We start from the raw sequence: 14,839 nt of genomic DNA on the forward strand, positions 1-14,839 counted from the left end.
CCATGGGCAAGGACCCCTATCTTTCTGGATTGTGGGGTTGGCCCACTGGATCGTGTCTTGGGCCAAGCTGCTGTCCTCTGGGATTTGTGGAGATGGCCGATGTGTGGGATGGGGCCTGGCCCCACGGGAAGCCTCGGGGCAGCACCTGCCTCTTCTCCTGTCTCCCACCTAAGGAAGCCAGTCCACGGCGCCACCTGGGTCCAGCTGGGGACCTGGCCTGCGGGGCTGCGCTAGGCCTCCCTGGCCACACAGCCAGGTCCGGGGCTGCTTGGAGGTAGGTCCCTGGCTCAGGCCTGGGCTGGCTTTGAACCTGCTTCTGGCAGGGGACCCAGGGCACAGAATGAAGGCCTTGGGGTCAGGAGCCGGTGTCTTTCAGGTGTGGAGCTGCCGGTCTCATAGGAGTGTCAACAGCCCAGCCTTGGCCACCCCTCGGCCTCTGCCCCCTCCCCCCCCACCTCACGAGCAGCCCCTTGTGTGTGTGGGGGGCACGGGGCATGGGAAGGTGGGACGCCTGGGTTCCCACAGGCTGAGTCACAGGCGGCCATCTGGCTCCCATTAGGCCGGGCGGCGGGGGGCTGCGGGGCGGCCCTGTGGCGGGCTGGGGGCGGGACGGGGCAGGCTGTGTGGGAGATGACTCAGGCCCATGATAACAGCCTGTGCGGATTCAGGGAGAGTAAACAGGAGCAGGAGAGGGAGGCGGAGGACGGGAAAAAAGGGAAAATTGTGGCTGGGCAGGGGGAACCCCTCCCCTCACTCCAGCTGCCTCTCCCCCCCCACCACCCCCCCCCCCCCCGGTGTGCTTCTGCCAGTTTCCTAAGGGAGAAGCAGTAGCTAGTGGCCACAGTGGGGTCCCCCTGGCGTAGTGAGGCCTGGGGAGGAGGGCAGTGGGCAGCTGGGAGAGGAATGGGACAGCGGGGCGTGGAAAGGACAGACAGACTCTAAGAGGTACAACGAGGCAGCCGGTAGACAGGTACAGAAAGGCCAGATCTGGGCTGGGCCCCAGGTGAACTGGCCTGTACCATGGGCCTCGAACAAGGGGGTAGACATTCATTCTGGGCCGGACGCATGGAGAGAATGTGACAAAGGCGTGGGGGTGGGGGGCAGAGACAGGAAAAGGGGGAGATCACAGAGTGAGACGGAGCGAGGGACATGGAAGGAGCCGAGTCACAGGGAGCACAAGACAGAGGCAGCGGGTGGGAGGGCAAAGGGGGAGGGGGAGGGAAGACGGCCCAGTGGCTGAGCAGCCATCCTGCCATCGGGGAGCTTCCTGGCCGGGGTCAGGGCTGGACAGGGCAGTGCCATGGTCAGTCTCCACCCAGCTCTGGGCTGGGCGCGTCCTCGGGCTCCTCCTCATCGAAGTACCTCTCCTCCTCGTCCCGGGCCACGATGTCCAGGTTGTCGAAGTTGGGGTTGTCGTCCACAGTGCTGCAGGGGGAGGAGGCTGTGAGGGCCCAGAGGCCCAGGTGCCTGGAGGCAGCTGCCCATCAGGTCCACACTGACCCTTGCAGGGGATGCTGGGCCTTTCTGGTCATTGGAAGGTGGGGTGATACACAGGCCTCCTCACCAGGATGGTGTTATCTCCATGGGGCGGGGTGGGAGGGGTGGGGAGGGGGCAGAGAAGGCAGGGCTGGTTGGTGACTGGTAGGGGGGAGGGACTGCCTGGCTCCAGGGTGAGGGGGTCACCCCAAGTGGCAGGCTCCTCAAGTCTAATTCCACTTCTGATCTGCCACTGGCCTCCGTGTGCAGGTGTTACCTCCGGGACCCCAGGGCACCCCGCCTCTATGCCCCGCCTGCTTCTGCAAGGCCCATCACTGGGGCATCAACACAGGGGGGCTGTCCTTCTGATCCAGGTGCCAGGACACGGCAGGCATGTGGGTCGAATGGTGGTACAAGGACATGCCGGGCTCCCCTCTCCACTGTCCTTGAGTACTGGATCTAGGGGTGGCATTGGGCCTGCTCACCTAGGTGCTCAGCCCTCTGTCCACCACCCTGTGGCTGTCCTGTGATGGACTTGGGCTGGAGGATGCGGGAGTGGGCCGGCATGCTGACCGCCATGCATTGCCACGCACCGGTCCCATGTTCCTCATGGGCCTGTGGAGGAGCCACCTGTGTGTGGCCGTGGCTTACGTGTCACTGGGGCCCCCACAGCCTGGCCCATGTTGGGGACCACTAGGTAGACTGACTGGCTTGGGGTGGAGGGGCCAAACCACTTCCCTTTGCTTCCATCACTTTCCCGCATCCCTCGGGCTACACTGGAGTCAGTAACTAAAACAGGGGGGCCTTGGGAAGAGGTGGGGTACCCTGGGCACACCAGGGGACTTAGGGTAGTGGAGGGCTGCCAAGCTGCTGTCACTCTCCAGGGTGAAACTGAGTCGATGTGAGTCCAGTTCTCACATCTTAGGGGGAAACTGAGGCAGGGCTGTGAGACTCAAGGTTGAGTGTAGTCTTCCCTGGTTCTGTCTCTGGCTGATCAAAACGCCAGGCCTGTCTGACCCCAGCACCCGTGCCTGGGAACTCTCCTGGGGCCTTCGAACACCACGAAGCGGAGCCACGCTGAATAGACACGGGACCTGCAAGGGGTCTGGGGCCGTGGGTGCTGGCCTGGGGGGGGGTTGGAGGGGGCAGGGCGCGGAGCACCTGTAGTCAAAGTCCCCGTCCTTGCCATCCAGGAAACGCTGGTGCATCCGGCTGGTGAACTCCTCCCGCAGGATCAGCCTCTCCTCCGAGTCCGGCACCCAGGCTTCTGAGTCTTTGCTGGACCTCTGGTCTGTGAAGGGAGAATAGGTGTTCCACAGGGGCTGCTGAAGGGAGGCAGTGGAGGAGGCTCCAGGCAGAGGATACCCTGGGAATGGATGCCAGGAGTGGGGATCACTCGATTCCTTTGAGGAGTGTGGTTGGGAGGGCACTGGGAAGACACTGGGGTCTGCCTGCTGCTGGCCCGCACCTTCCTTATCACTGTCCTCTTCCTCCTCTTCTTCTTCCAAGCAGGCCTCCTCTTCCTCCTGCTGCTGGAGCAGCCGCTGCTGCAGTTCGCGCTCCTGGTAGGACTGGAGCAGCAGGTCGGAGAGTGGGCAGGCAGGGGTGCTGGGGGAGCCGGGCCGGGCCGCCAGAGGGGCTGGGGCACGGGCACTGAGCTCCTCCTGGGTGAGGTACTGGCCGATGTACTGCTCGTACAGCAGTGGCGCACGGTACCTCATCTGCTCATCGCTGAAATACTCGCCCCCTGTACACAGAGGACATACAGGCAGAGGGTTGGTGGTGGTAGTGGTGTCTGAGCTGACAGGGCCCACACACGGATGTGTGATCATGCTTGTATGGCTGGGTGTGAGGGCACACACCCCTATCCCTCAGCGAACTCAGGATACAGAAACAGAAAAATTTAGGCTAGTTCATTCTAGGCTAGTTCAAGCAAAAGCGTGAGAATGCTTGCCTTGCATGCATGAGGCCCTGCGTTTGATTCCTCAGCACCACATAAGCAGAAAAAGCCAGAAGTGGCGCTGTGGCTCAAGTGGTAGAACGCTTGCCTTGAGCTAAAGAGCTGAGGGACAGTGGCCAGGCGGAGTTCAAGCCCCACAACTGACAAAAAAAACCCCAAACCAAACCAAACCAAAACAGAAATGGATAATAAAAAGGACTGGGGCTGTGGCTCAAGGCACGAGGCCCTGAGCTGGATCCCCAGTACTTCCACCCACTGCCAGCTGCTAAATCCTCTCCCCCGACTTCCTCAGGGCCTGTCTCCACCCCTCTCCCTAGTTCAATCTCATCCTCTCCATGTCTTTTTTTTTTTTTTGGGGGGGGAGGGGGTCCAGTCGTGGGGCCTGAACTCTGGGCCTGGGCGCTGTCCTTCAGCTCTTCAGCTCAAGGCTAGCGCTCTACCACTTGAGCTACAGCGCCACTTCCGGCTTTTTTCTTTTTGCATATGTGGTGCTGAGGAATCGAACCCAGGGCCTCATGCATGCAAGGCAAGCGCTCTACCACTAAGCCACCTTCCCAGCCCCTCCGTGTCTTTCTTTGTTCAAAACCTATCTCCCAACCTGGGTGCTGGTGGCTCATGCCTGTAATCCTAGCTAATCAGGAGGCTGAGATTTGAGGATGGAGGCTCAAAGCCAGCCCGGGCAGGAAAGTCCCTGTGAGATTCTTATCTCCAATGAACCACCAGAAATCTGAAAGTGGTGCTGTGGCTCAAAGTGGTAGAGCAAAAGAGCTCAGAGACAGCGCCCAGGCCCTGAGTTCAGGCCCCAAAACGGACCTAAAAAACAACCAACCAACCAAACCTACCTCCCAGGCTCTCCCCATGTGTCCCTGCTCTTCCCTCCCTGCCTCAGTCTCTCCTCTCTCCCCCTCTTGCCCAGGTGCCCTGCACACCTTGGATGAGCTCTCGCAGGGCTGCGTAGCGCCGGTTTCGTAGGCGGGTCCGTAGGGTGCGGGGCCGGGCAGTGCCCTGCCGGGCCACCTCGGCACAGTAGAAGTCTGCCCGGTGGTCACCACGCAGGTGGCCAAAGCAGGCCAGGTGCTCCTCCCGGAGGCCCGTGCGGAAGCGCTCCAGGAACACCAGTGGCTTCTCGTGGTACAGCTGGCTCAGCACGGCCACCTTCTCGCGCTCCGTCAGGTCAGGCTCGCCCTGCTGCTGGCTGCACACGGGCAGACGGCTGGCAGCCACGGCTCGTAGCATGGCATTCACTGCTGCGTTCTCAGCCCCGGGAGTGTCACTGTCCAGGGCCTCTAGAGGGCTCTGTGCCACCTCCTCCTTGTCCTGGGGTCTGGATGGGACAGGGGTCTGGCTCAGCTCCCCCCAGTATCCAGGTTTGGGCTCTGCACAGCCTGAGGAAAATGAGGGGGGAGGGCGTTGTTTGTTAGTTCAGAGAGAAGAGGCAGGGGCAGAGGAAGGGAAGGCATTAGAGGAGGGGTCTGTGTGCTCCTCCCTGGGTTGGCTCACCAGTACTGGATGCCGGCTGTGTCCTGGGCCTGGCAGGAGGGCTCACAGTGAGCGAGAGGCTTTTTTTTTTTGGCTTGAACTCTGGGCCTGGGCGCTGTCCCTCCGCTCTTCAGCTCAAGGCTAGCACTCTACCATCTGAGCCCCAGAACTACTTCTGGTTTTCTGGTGGTTCATTAGAGATTCCTGCTCAGGCTGGCTTTGAACCGCTATCCTCAGATCTCAACCTCCTAAGTAGCTAGGATTACAGGTGTGAGCCACCAGTGCCTGGCTGAACCTGACTTAAGTAGGGACACGGACGAGCATAATTACCGAAAACACATAGTGTGTTGTGTTTCCTTGGCTTTAGACAAGTAGAAGGAAAGATGAGGGAATGGAAGGGGGTGGTTGCAAATATTATTTTGTGTGCTGGTACTTGTGGGGCTTGAATTCAGGAGTCACTGGCTATAATCCTAGCAAACTCAGGGGGTGAGATCTGAGAACTGCAGTTTGAAGCCAATTGGGGCAGGAAACTTTGTGAGACTTTTATCCACAATAGACCACCAAAAAGCTAAAAGTGGAATTGTGGCTCAAATGGCAGAGCTCCAGACTTGAGTGAAAAAGCTCGGGGACAGCGCCAAGGTGCTGAGTTCAAGTCCCAGGCAGGCATGAGAGGCCCAGATACACAAATAAGACAAGCAAATGCAAATGCATTTTAGGTACAGATAAGCAGCCTAAAGAAACATAAAAGGCTTTTGGAGTACACACTGGGTGTAAGGCCTTTTGAGAAGGCAGGCTTGGCCCCAGACTTGAAGGGAACAGATTTAAAATGGAATGAGGAGAGACAGATTGGAACCAGGGGGGAAGTTTTGCCTGTAACAGCGTGGGGCGGGGGAAGGTCTAACCTGGGGCAAATGAAAGCTCAGTTTGGCAGAGGGCAGATAAGGAATTAGGAGGGCTGGTCTGAGATCTAGAGTTAGCCCCGGGCTGAGAAGAAGTTTGAGTCATTTAGGAGTAGGCTGGTAAGGAAATGGGCTAGCCTGGGGCACAGGAAACGTTAATTTCAGGGGAGGAAATGGAGAAGAAGCCATAACAAGTTACTGTGGACACCGTGGTGGCCGGGCAGGAAGGGCTGGGAGCAGGTGTCCCACTAGAAAGAGCCCCCCTTGGCGTTCCCAAGGAGTTACTTCCTGGTGGCACCTCGCAACTCCCTCCCGCGGTCTCCGCCTGGCCAGCATCTCACCCTCAACAGGCTCCCTCGCTGCAGCGGGAGCAGCCCCGGCCTCCATGTCACGCCTCTCCGTCCCGTCCACCGCCGCCGTGGACTCCGCACAGCGATCCGCCCGCCCGCGCTCAGCCCCCACTTCCGGGTGCACCCGCTCCACTGGTCCGGTGCTGCACTGCACCCCGAGCGGTACCAAAGTTCCGGCTCCAGGGCGGACTTTCTTATTTATGCGCAAGCTCACTTTCTCCCTTGGTCTGTTGACCTTCCCAGTCAAGAAGGAATGGAGTTGAGACCCTTCGGGGTGTGCTTAATATTTGGGATGGTCGGCTGAGAGACCACTTTCCAAGACCTGGGGCTGTCTCATTTTTTTTTTTTTTGGGGGGGGGAGGGTCCGGTCGTGGGGCCTGAACTCTGGGCCTGGGCGGTCCCTCAGCTCTTCAGCTCAAGGCTAGCACTCTACCACTGAGCCACCTTCCCAGCCGTTTCATTTTTATTATTTTTTTTGCCAGTCCTGGGGCTTGAACTCTGTGCCTGGGCACTGTCCCTGAGCTTCTTTTGCTCAAGACTAGCACTCTAGCACTCTATCACTTGAACCACAGTGCCACTTCCAGGTTTTTTTCCTGTCTATGTGGTACTGAGGAATCGAACCCAGGGCTTCATGCATGCTAGGCAAGCACTCTACCACTTAGCCACATGTACAGTCTGTACATATTTGAGCTCTTTTTAGACTCCTGTGTATCTCCCATTTCTTCAGCACCTCAAGGAATATGTTGTACTAAGCCTCAGCATGCGGCTGGTGGTATCAGAAGTAGAACTTCCCACTTTGTGTGCCCAGTCTCTGGAGGAAGTCTGCAGCTGTGGAGGAGGAACAGGGGTGGCAACTGCCCTATGGGATGGGTGAGGACTCATATTCAGGGTCTGTGCCCACAGACATCTCCAGGCACCAGTGGCCAGGGCTAATGGACATGGCTGAGACCTAAAAAATGAGCAGCTGTTGGCATGAGAAGGGTCTTAGGCAGGAGACATAGGTAGACAGACATAGGTAGTTCCTTTTTTTTTTTTTTTTTTGGTCAGTCATGGGGCTTGAACTCTGGGCTTGGGTGCTATCCCTGAGCTCTTCAGCTCAAAGCTAGTGTTCTACCACTTGAACCACAGTGCCTCTTCCGGTTTTCTGGTGGCTAATTAGAGATGAGTCTCACGGATGAGTCTTCTGCCTGGGCTGACTTTGAACCATGATCCTCAGATCTCAGCCTCCTGAGTAGTTAGGATTACAGGCGTGAGCCACAGGTGCCAGGCAGGCAGTTCCTGCCCTTCAGTATGACCAGGAAAGAGGAAAGATTCTAAATTGATAGGGCAGGATTGGAGAGCCCCATAGAAGCCCAGGCTGGCCACGTATTCAGCATTCACATGCCTCCACCTTGGAGTGCTGGGACTATACACATGCACTACACTCTGCTAGACCCTTTCATAAATCTTTAGGCAAAACCCTAAAGTATGCAAATTTCCCAAGCAGAGGCCCATGGCAGTGAGAGGTTCCAAAAAGGAACAGTGATTTTTAGGAAGAACCACTGGTCTGAACTTCAGTCTGAGGGCAAAGCTGCTAAGGGTCACCAGGTGTCAGATCATGTGGACCCTCTTAAATCCTATTAAGTGGTTTTAGCTTTATCCTTCAGGACTGGGCAAGAGGATCAGAGTAAGGACTTGGGAGGAAACTGGGACTGGCTAAGAACAGAGGAAGAACTTCCTCAGTCTTACTGAGTCGTGGACAGCAACCAGTAATCCATGTGTGGAATCCACAGATGCACCAGCAGGAAGTGTCAGCAGAGGGCGCCATTGAGCAGCACCTGCCCAGAAATGGGACTTTTCCAGACTAGGGGACCCAGGCCCTCTGCCCTCATCCAGCCAACCTTGGCTTCTTATGTTCAGTTGGCTCAACCCAGCCCCCTCTTGCTTTTGCAGATTTCCAGGGCTCCCAGCTCCTAACCTGAGAACATATGCCCTGGGGACAGAGAACGGAAGTTACTAGGACAATGGCCATAGGAATGGAGGTGCCGTACAAGAGGCCTAGGAAACCTGGTGCTCACACTGCCCAGATGCTCAACGGACCCTGGCTGGTGCTCTGTGGAACTGGGGATGAGAACAGGGCTAATTACCTTGTTAGGACAAGCACCTAGCATGGATTGGCTGAGCAATGAAGCCCCTAACAACCAGCCTATATAGCACAGGAGACAGAAAGTCTGGTGCTAAGTATAAGCCCACAAGCCTTGCCCATGCCCAGGGTCAGGCGATACCTGGCGATGGCCTCCACAGAGCAGTCTGCTCCCCATCCTGTGGCCTAATCTGTGTCTGCTGTGGGCCTCATCTGTGCCTTCCACTGAAAGTGCCCCCAGAGACTTGAGCCACTTTCAGGGTCTTGAGCCTGCTTCCTTCTTCTAGGAGCTACCATCTCATTTATTCAAACAAAACAAAATGGGGCAGAAACATTTGGTAAATGTGGCGTTGTCAGGAGCTTGTTAAAACACCTGGGAGAAGGGGGAAGCAGGACTTGAGATGGATGTAGGAAAACCCTGGGCTCTGGCACTGGGGAGAGAGGTGCCCTGCCCTCCCATCTTCCCCTCACCCTCTCACCCATTTGAGCCCCCCAGAAACTACCAGGACACCTGGAAGAAAAGGTTTCAAGTTCAATAGTCACACTCTCTCCAAATACAAAAAAGCAGTTACAATTCAACCGAACAAAGAAGCTCGTGTGCAAAGTCACGGGGGACTGAGACATCGTAGAAAAAGTTAGCTTCAAGATGGTTTTGTGGTTTTGTTTTTTTTTTGTTTCGAGGGTGTGGCTCTTCCTCGGTCACCTGAACTCAGCAAAGAAATGGGTTATTTTGAAGGATCAACGCCGACCCACAGTAAAAACAGACAAATTCTAAAAATTAAAAAAAAAAAGCATAATTACCAAAAAATATGTCACTGCTTCCTCCCTCCACATTTTGCTTTTTAAACTTTTTTTTTTTAAGTTTTTGATTTTTTTTTTTAATCCTGAAAAGTAGACAGTAAAACAGCTCCTGGAAGAATTTACAACCAACTGCATGAAGGGGCTGGGCTGGGGGTGCGGACAGGCAGGTCCCCCCAGTCACTGAGACCAAGGCGGAAGGGGCACTCTTTAGTCAAAAGAGAGGGGACTTGGGAGATGGGGGGGGGGGGGGAAGAGGAGGAGGAAGAAGGGAAAGTGGAGGGGGGGGGGATAAACAGAAAATAAAAGGTCATTGTTGCCTATCTGAATCCAGAGAAAAATGCCTGGCCTGAGGAGGGCAAGAAGCCCCCTGGAGGAAGGTGGCTCAGGACGCCCCGTCCCCTCTGGAGGAAGGCAGCCCAGGACGTGCCGTCCCCTGCAGCCCAGGACCCACAGGGGTGGGGAGGGCCGGAGCAGGCGGTCGGTCAGGCAGGCAGGCAGGCGCTGGTGGAGGAGTCCTGGCCTCCGCTACTGTGTGCTGGTGCCGCCAGGTGTGCTGCCAGAGTAGCTCCCGTAGTCGTAGCTCCCATAGTATGGTGGCCACTGGCCCTGGTTCTGATAGTACTGGTTCCATTGCTGGGCGTACTGTGGACAGACAGAACACGTGAGCTCTGCCCAGCAACCTGTCTTCCCCAGGGCCCACATATGGGCACCATGGGAGGATGCATGATTGAGCCAATGCTGCATGGGGGCATTGAGGGACTGAATGGCTGGCCGGCCCAGATCTGGACACAGTCCTCAAATCAGTGAGAAGACAGCTATAGTGGGTATGGGATGTGGGGCGTGGGCCTGGGGCAGGACTCCACTGCTGACAGCCAGTGCAGATGTGTTTACATCTGGCTGAATTAGACAAGGGCTTATTTGAGGCCAGCCGGCTGCCTACCATTTTAGGGCTAAGGCAGGGCCTTCAAAGTCCTGGGGGCCCTGATTGCACTTACCTGCTGATACTGGTTATAGGCAGGCTGTGGGTAGGTCTGTGCTGTGGGAGGTGGTGGAGGGGTGTAGGGGGCTGGGTTGTAGCTGCCATAGCTCCCATAGTTGTAGGCAGGTGGCGGCGGAGGTGGAGGCGGTGGGGCTGTGTAGCCCTGGCCGTAGCCTGCCTGGCTGTAGGGTGGCTGGCTGTAACTCGGCTGCAAGTGGAGAGAAACACCAAAGCTATGAAACTGCTCCTAACTAGACTGGAGGGGATCAGCTCGGCCCTCATCTTTGAGACCCATGGGGAGCCAGGAACATGGCCTCACTTGGGAGCTGGCTTCATTTTCTTTTTTTGTCGGTCATGGGGTTTGAACTCTGGGCTTGGGCACTGTCCCTGAGCTCTTCAGCTCAAGGCAAGCACTCTAACACTTAAGCTACAGCGCCACTTCCGGTTTTCTAGTGGCTTATTGGAGATAGGAGTCTCACGATCTTTCCTGCCTGGGCTGGTTTTGAACCACGATCCTAAGATATCAGTCTCCTGAGTAGCTAGGATTACAGGGGTGAGCCACCAGCGCCCGGCTAGTTGGCTTCATTTTCTATAAAACAAGGACCACCACATACCTAGCCTTTGCCACTGCCTTGAATTTCCAACGAACTCAATAAATACTCAATAAACGCCGGTAGTGGATAGTTGAGATTTTTGGAGTGTATGGATGTGAAGCCCCGCCCAGAGGCAGCTAGAACCTCAACAAGGCACAATCATGGAGCCAAGGTCATAGAACCGAATCCCAAAGCCTTCACCGCTGTGGTACAGTGCCACGGCACCTATCAGGGCCAGTAACCCGGGGAGGCACAAGTAGGAGCCCAGGCCCCATCCCAGAAATAACAGATGGAAAAGGGCTAGAGGCATGGTTCAAGTGACAGTGTACTAGGCCTGTGAGTTCTAACTTCCCTAGTTCTAGTCCTTTGGGGGCCAGGTAAGGCTCATAGGGGGAGAATCAGCAGCCAGGGTACTGAGGGGCTAGGAGGAAGGTCTTCTGACTTCTGACATAGGAGGTGGCTGCCAGGCAGGGCTTGTGAGTATAGCCCAATGGGGTGGAGTGGTGATGTATGAGGGAAGACAAGGTCTGGCGCCAGTGATCCACCACCCAGGACATGAGTGTGCTGTGGAGGGCAGGTTGTAAGGGGAAAGCAGTTGCAGGCAAGCATGCACAGGTGATCCCCTCTGATTGGTCCCCTGCCATGTAAAAGGCCAGGGTGGCCCCTTACCTGCGGGGGGCTGTAGCTGCTCATGGTGGGGGTGCTGGTGTTGGCGCTGGAGCCTGGGATGCTGCTGTTCTTGTAGCTGCCAGGGCCCGGGGGGTTGCGCACAGGGCTGTAGCTGGGTGGCGGCGGTGGCTGCTGGGGTGGTGGCTGTGGGGGTGGCGGCTGCTGGGGCGGCGGTTGTTGCTGGGGCGGCCGGTTATAGCTGCCTCGGTTGTTGGAGTTGTTGTTATCCCGGTTGTTGTTACCCCAGCGGTTCTGGTTGTAGCCACCACCTCCGCTGCGGTTGAAGCCTGGGTTGGAGACCCATGAGAGCCTGTCATTCTTAGGGTGCACCATGGGGGTCCTGGCAACCTTGACCATGGGCTACGGCTGGACGGTGACCACACCCCGACAGTTGTGGAATGAGCTGGGAAGAGGGGTCAGGAAGCAGGACAGGGTGCACAGGGTGGGGTCCAGGGTGAGAGAACACGACGGTTGCGTCCCGTTCATCTTGGCTGCGCATGGTGGCCTTGGAGCCCTTTCTTCTCCTGTCCTTTCTGGTCAGAGCCTTTATTCAGCTCTCTCATCTCTTGCATGTCCCCAGCAGCTTCACTGGGGGGAGGAGGGGGGAGCTACTAAGGTATTTGGGCCCCAGCTGCATCATAACGCCTTGGCAGAGCACTGAAACCGAGCAGAGCTCAGGACGTATTTGTTAAGTTATAATAAAGACACTTCACGGCAGAGACAGTGGAGGGAGGATGCAAATTAAATTCTCTAACCCTGGCCCTGTGCCAGGTCCCGAGGTGGGCCCCGGGACCCCTTGAGGAGTATTGGGGCACACGAGTGGGCACAGGGGCTTTGGAAGCAAGGCCAGAGTCTGATCTCTTACCTCCTCGGTAGTTGCCTCCTCCACCGCTGCCTCCTGCTCGGTTCTGGAAGCCTCCACGGTTGCCTCCCGGAGGGCCTCGGTTGTCGTAGCGCTGGAAGTTGCTGCCACCCCCACGGCCTCGGAAGCCACCGCCACCCCGGTTATCAAAGCGCTTTTCGGGGGGTGGCCCGGCCCTGCGGCCTTCCTCGTTGTACTGCCTCACCAGCTTGTCCGCCTCCTCCCGCTGCAGCTCCACGAACAGCACCTCGTCCAGGAAGTCGCCCACGTCGGGCAAGGTGAAGTTGGCTAGGGAAGGGGGGGAAGGTCAGTCCCACTGGCAGCTATCCCTTCCACAGGCAGCGCGATGGCCCGCCAGCGGGGACAGGAGGAGGGCACGGACAGTGAAGGAGATAAGAGTTAAGATGGGGCCCTAAGCCCTCAGTTTGCTGTCAGAAGCTGACAAAACTCTTGCCTTAATTTCCTGAAGAGCTTGCCCCGCTCCTGGCCTCACTCGTGAGTGACTGGGCAGGTGACCCACGTCCCTAGTTATTGAGAAACTGACATTCTCGAGCAATCCACCCAGGGCTCCCCCACCTTCTCCCTGAATCCATCTAATCTAGACCCAGCAGAAACAAGAGGATGGGCTAGGAGTGTGGCTTAGTGGTAGAGTAGCTTGCTCAGCATGCATGAAGCCCTGGGTTTGATTCCTCAGTACCACATACACAGAAAAAGCCAGAAGTGGCGCTGTGGCTTAAGTGGTAGAGTGCTAGCCTTGAGCAAAAGAAGCTCAGGGATAGTGCCCAGGCCCTAAGTTCCAGCCCTAAGACTGGGAAAGAAAAGAAAAGAAAAAAAAAAAAAGAGGAGGGGGCAAATCCACAGAGGAACCATGAGTGGGCAGGGATACTGGAGCCCTTTCTCTGCAGGACACTGTGGACACAGCCCCAGAGAGCTGGTCACTGCTACCTTTCATTTCCAAGACAGCATGATCCGGGACGTCCTTCCCCTCCTCGTCAGTCCGCTTTATTGTTCGGTCTTTTAGGTCTTCATCAGTGGGACAAATGACAATGGCTTTCCGCTGGAAGCCTTCAAATGGTCTCATTTTTCGTCTCTGGGCTGACCCATAAACATTTGTCTGCAACAGGGAGAAGGGGAGGTGGGTTTGTTGCTGTAGTTTTCCTCGGCGGGAATTAAGTAGGGCAGCGACGGGAGGTGCCCACAGCTAGCCTAGGCTTTGCCTTTCCATCCTGTTTTTACTACTCCCTTTCTCTATGCTAACTGTGCTCTATGTGCTCATAGGAAACTAGCCAAAAGTTCATCTCTCACCCACCTTGTGCCAGCCCTACTTCCCAGAGACAACCTGGACTAGACAACCTGGTAGTTCATTGGAGATAAAATGTCTTATGGACTTTCCCGTCGGCCTGGCTTTGAAATGCAATTCTCAGATCTCAGATCTTCCTGAATAGCTAGCATAACAGGCCTGTGCCACTAGCACCTGGCCTCTGACTTAATTTTTCGGTTGTGGGGCTTGAACTCTGGGCTTGGGCGCTGTGATGTCCCTGAGCTCTTCAGCTCAAGGTGAGCGCTCTACCACTAGAGCCATAGCACCACTTCCGGTTTTCTAGTGGTTTATTGGAGATCAGAGTCTCACAGGCTTTCCTGCCCGTGCTGGCTTTGAACCGGGATCCTCAGATCTCAACCTCCTGAGTAGCTGGGATTACAGGCTTGAGCCACTGGCGCCTGGCTGACTGAATTTCTTTTTTTTTTTCTTTTTGGGGTCCAGTCGTGGGGCCTGAACTCTGGGCCTGGGCACTGTCCCTCAGCTCTTCAGCTCAAGGCTAGCGCTCTACCACTTGAGCCATAGCGCCACTTCTGGCTTTTTTCTTTTTGCTTATGTGGTGCTGAGGAATCGAACCCAGGGCCTCAGGCATGCAAGGCAAGTGCTCTACCACTGAGCCACCTTCCCAGCCCCCTGACTGAATTTCTTCAACAGTCTTCCACAAACACTTGTGTGGGTCCTTGACATGAACAGAATTCTATGGTATACACTCTTCTGAAGTTTTTTTTGTTGGTTGTGGGGCCTGAACTCTGGGCCTGGGTGCTGTCTCTGAGCACTTCAGCTCAAGGCTAGCACTCTACCATTTGAGCCACAGTGCGACTTGCGGCTTTTTCTGCATATGTGGTGCTGAGGAAATGAACCCCAGGCCTCATGTATGCAAGAAAAGCACTCTACTGCTTAGCTACCTTCCCAGTCCCCCTTTATTTCCTCTTGAGATATGAAGCCCAGGCCTGGAAGTCACCTGATGCTCAGGTGTCTGTGGAGTGCTGGTATACAGCGTGTGCTGCTATAACTCTGTGGGGCCACTCAGTTATGTGTGGCTCTTCCACTCAAGCCTCCCCTTGTGTTGCCCCTTCCTTTGTGAGCAGGTGCGGGCACAGACTGGTGCACTAGAACACATGTATATGACTGAAAAACAGCACCAGGTCCTTTGGGACCGCAGTCTCTGTGATCTGGGCCACAGGGCTTCTGGACTCTAGTCAGCCTCTAGTGGCAGCAGGTCAGACTTTATAAGCCCAATCTCACTTAGGCACTCCCGCGACTGGCTGGAGGCAGGGCCTGATCCTACAGGGATATCCTCAGGGTCCTTCCAAACCAGGAACCTAACAGAA

General features: G+C 56.3%; 2 protein-coding genes across 6 annotated transcripts in view; both read right to left on the reverse strand.

Moving 5' to 3' along the window:
* Nucleotides 1-801: 801 nt before the first annotated feature.
* Ccdc97 (coiled-coil domain containing 97) lies at nt 802-6,274 on the reverse strand. Of its 4 annotated transcripts, none has more exons than XM_042667880.1 (5): nt 6,156-6,274; nt 4,366-4,812; nt 2,945-3,223; nt 2,638-2,767; nt 802-1,425 (listed from the first exon to the last, which is right to left on the reverse strand). In XM_042667880.1, the coding sequence occupies exons 1-5, from the start codon at nt 6,199-6,201 to the stop codon at nt 1,305-1,307; spliced, it is 1,023 nt and encodes a 340-aa protein (XP_042523814.1). In that variant the 5' UTR covers nt 6,202-6,274; the 3' UTR covers nt 802-1,304. The 4 variants fall into 4 exon arrangements, with proteins under 4 accessions (XP_042523814.1, XP_042523813.1, XP_042523815.1 ...); XM_042667879.1 differs by having other exon boundaries at nt 4,366-4,821; XM_042667881.1 differs by having other exon boundaries at nt 4,366-4,821; nt 6,100-6,163.
* Nucleotides 6,275-8,804: 2,530 nt separating this feature from the next.
* The window catches only part of Hnrnpul1 (heterogeneous nuclear ribonucleoprotein U like 1), a 29,352-nt gene continuing 23,317 nt past the window's right edge, over nt 8,805-14,839 (reverse strand). For both annotated transcript variants that reach the window (XM_042668143.1, XM_042668144.1), the window contains exons 11-15: nt 13,136-13,304; nt 12,194-12,478; nt 11,329-11,615; nt 10,083-10,274; nt 8,805-9,729 (exon numbers count right to left, since the gene is read on the reverse strand). In XM_042668143.1, coding sequence (XP_042524077.1) covers nt 9,613-9,729; nt 10,083-10,274; nt 11,329-11,615; nt 12,194-12,478; nt 13,136-13,304 — 1,050 coding nt within the window. In that variant the 3' untranslated portion in view covers nt 8,805-9,612. The remainder of the gene's footprint in view (nt 9,730-10,082; nt 10,275-11,328; nt 11,616-12,193; nt 12,479-13,135; nt 13,305-14,839) is intronic.

The sequence above is a fragment of the Dipodomys spectabilis genome, unplaced genomic scaffold, assembly GCF_019054845.1.
Source record: "Dipodomys spectabilis isolate Male_0828 unplaced genomic scaffold, ASM1905484v1 ptg000422l, whole genome shotgun sequence".
Taxonomy (NCBI): Eukaryota; Metazoa; Chordata; class Mammalia; order Rodentia; family Heteromyidae; genus Dipodomys; species Dipodomys spectabilis.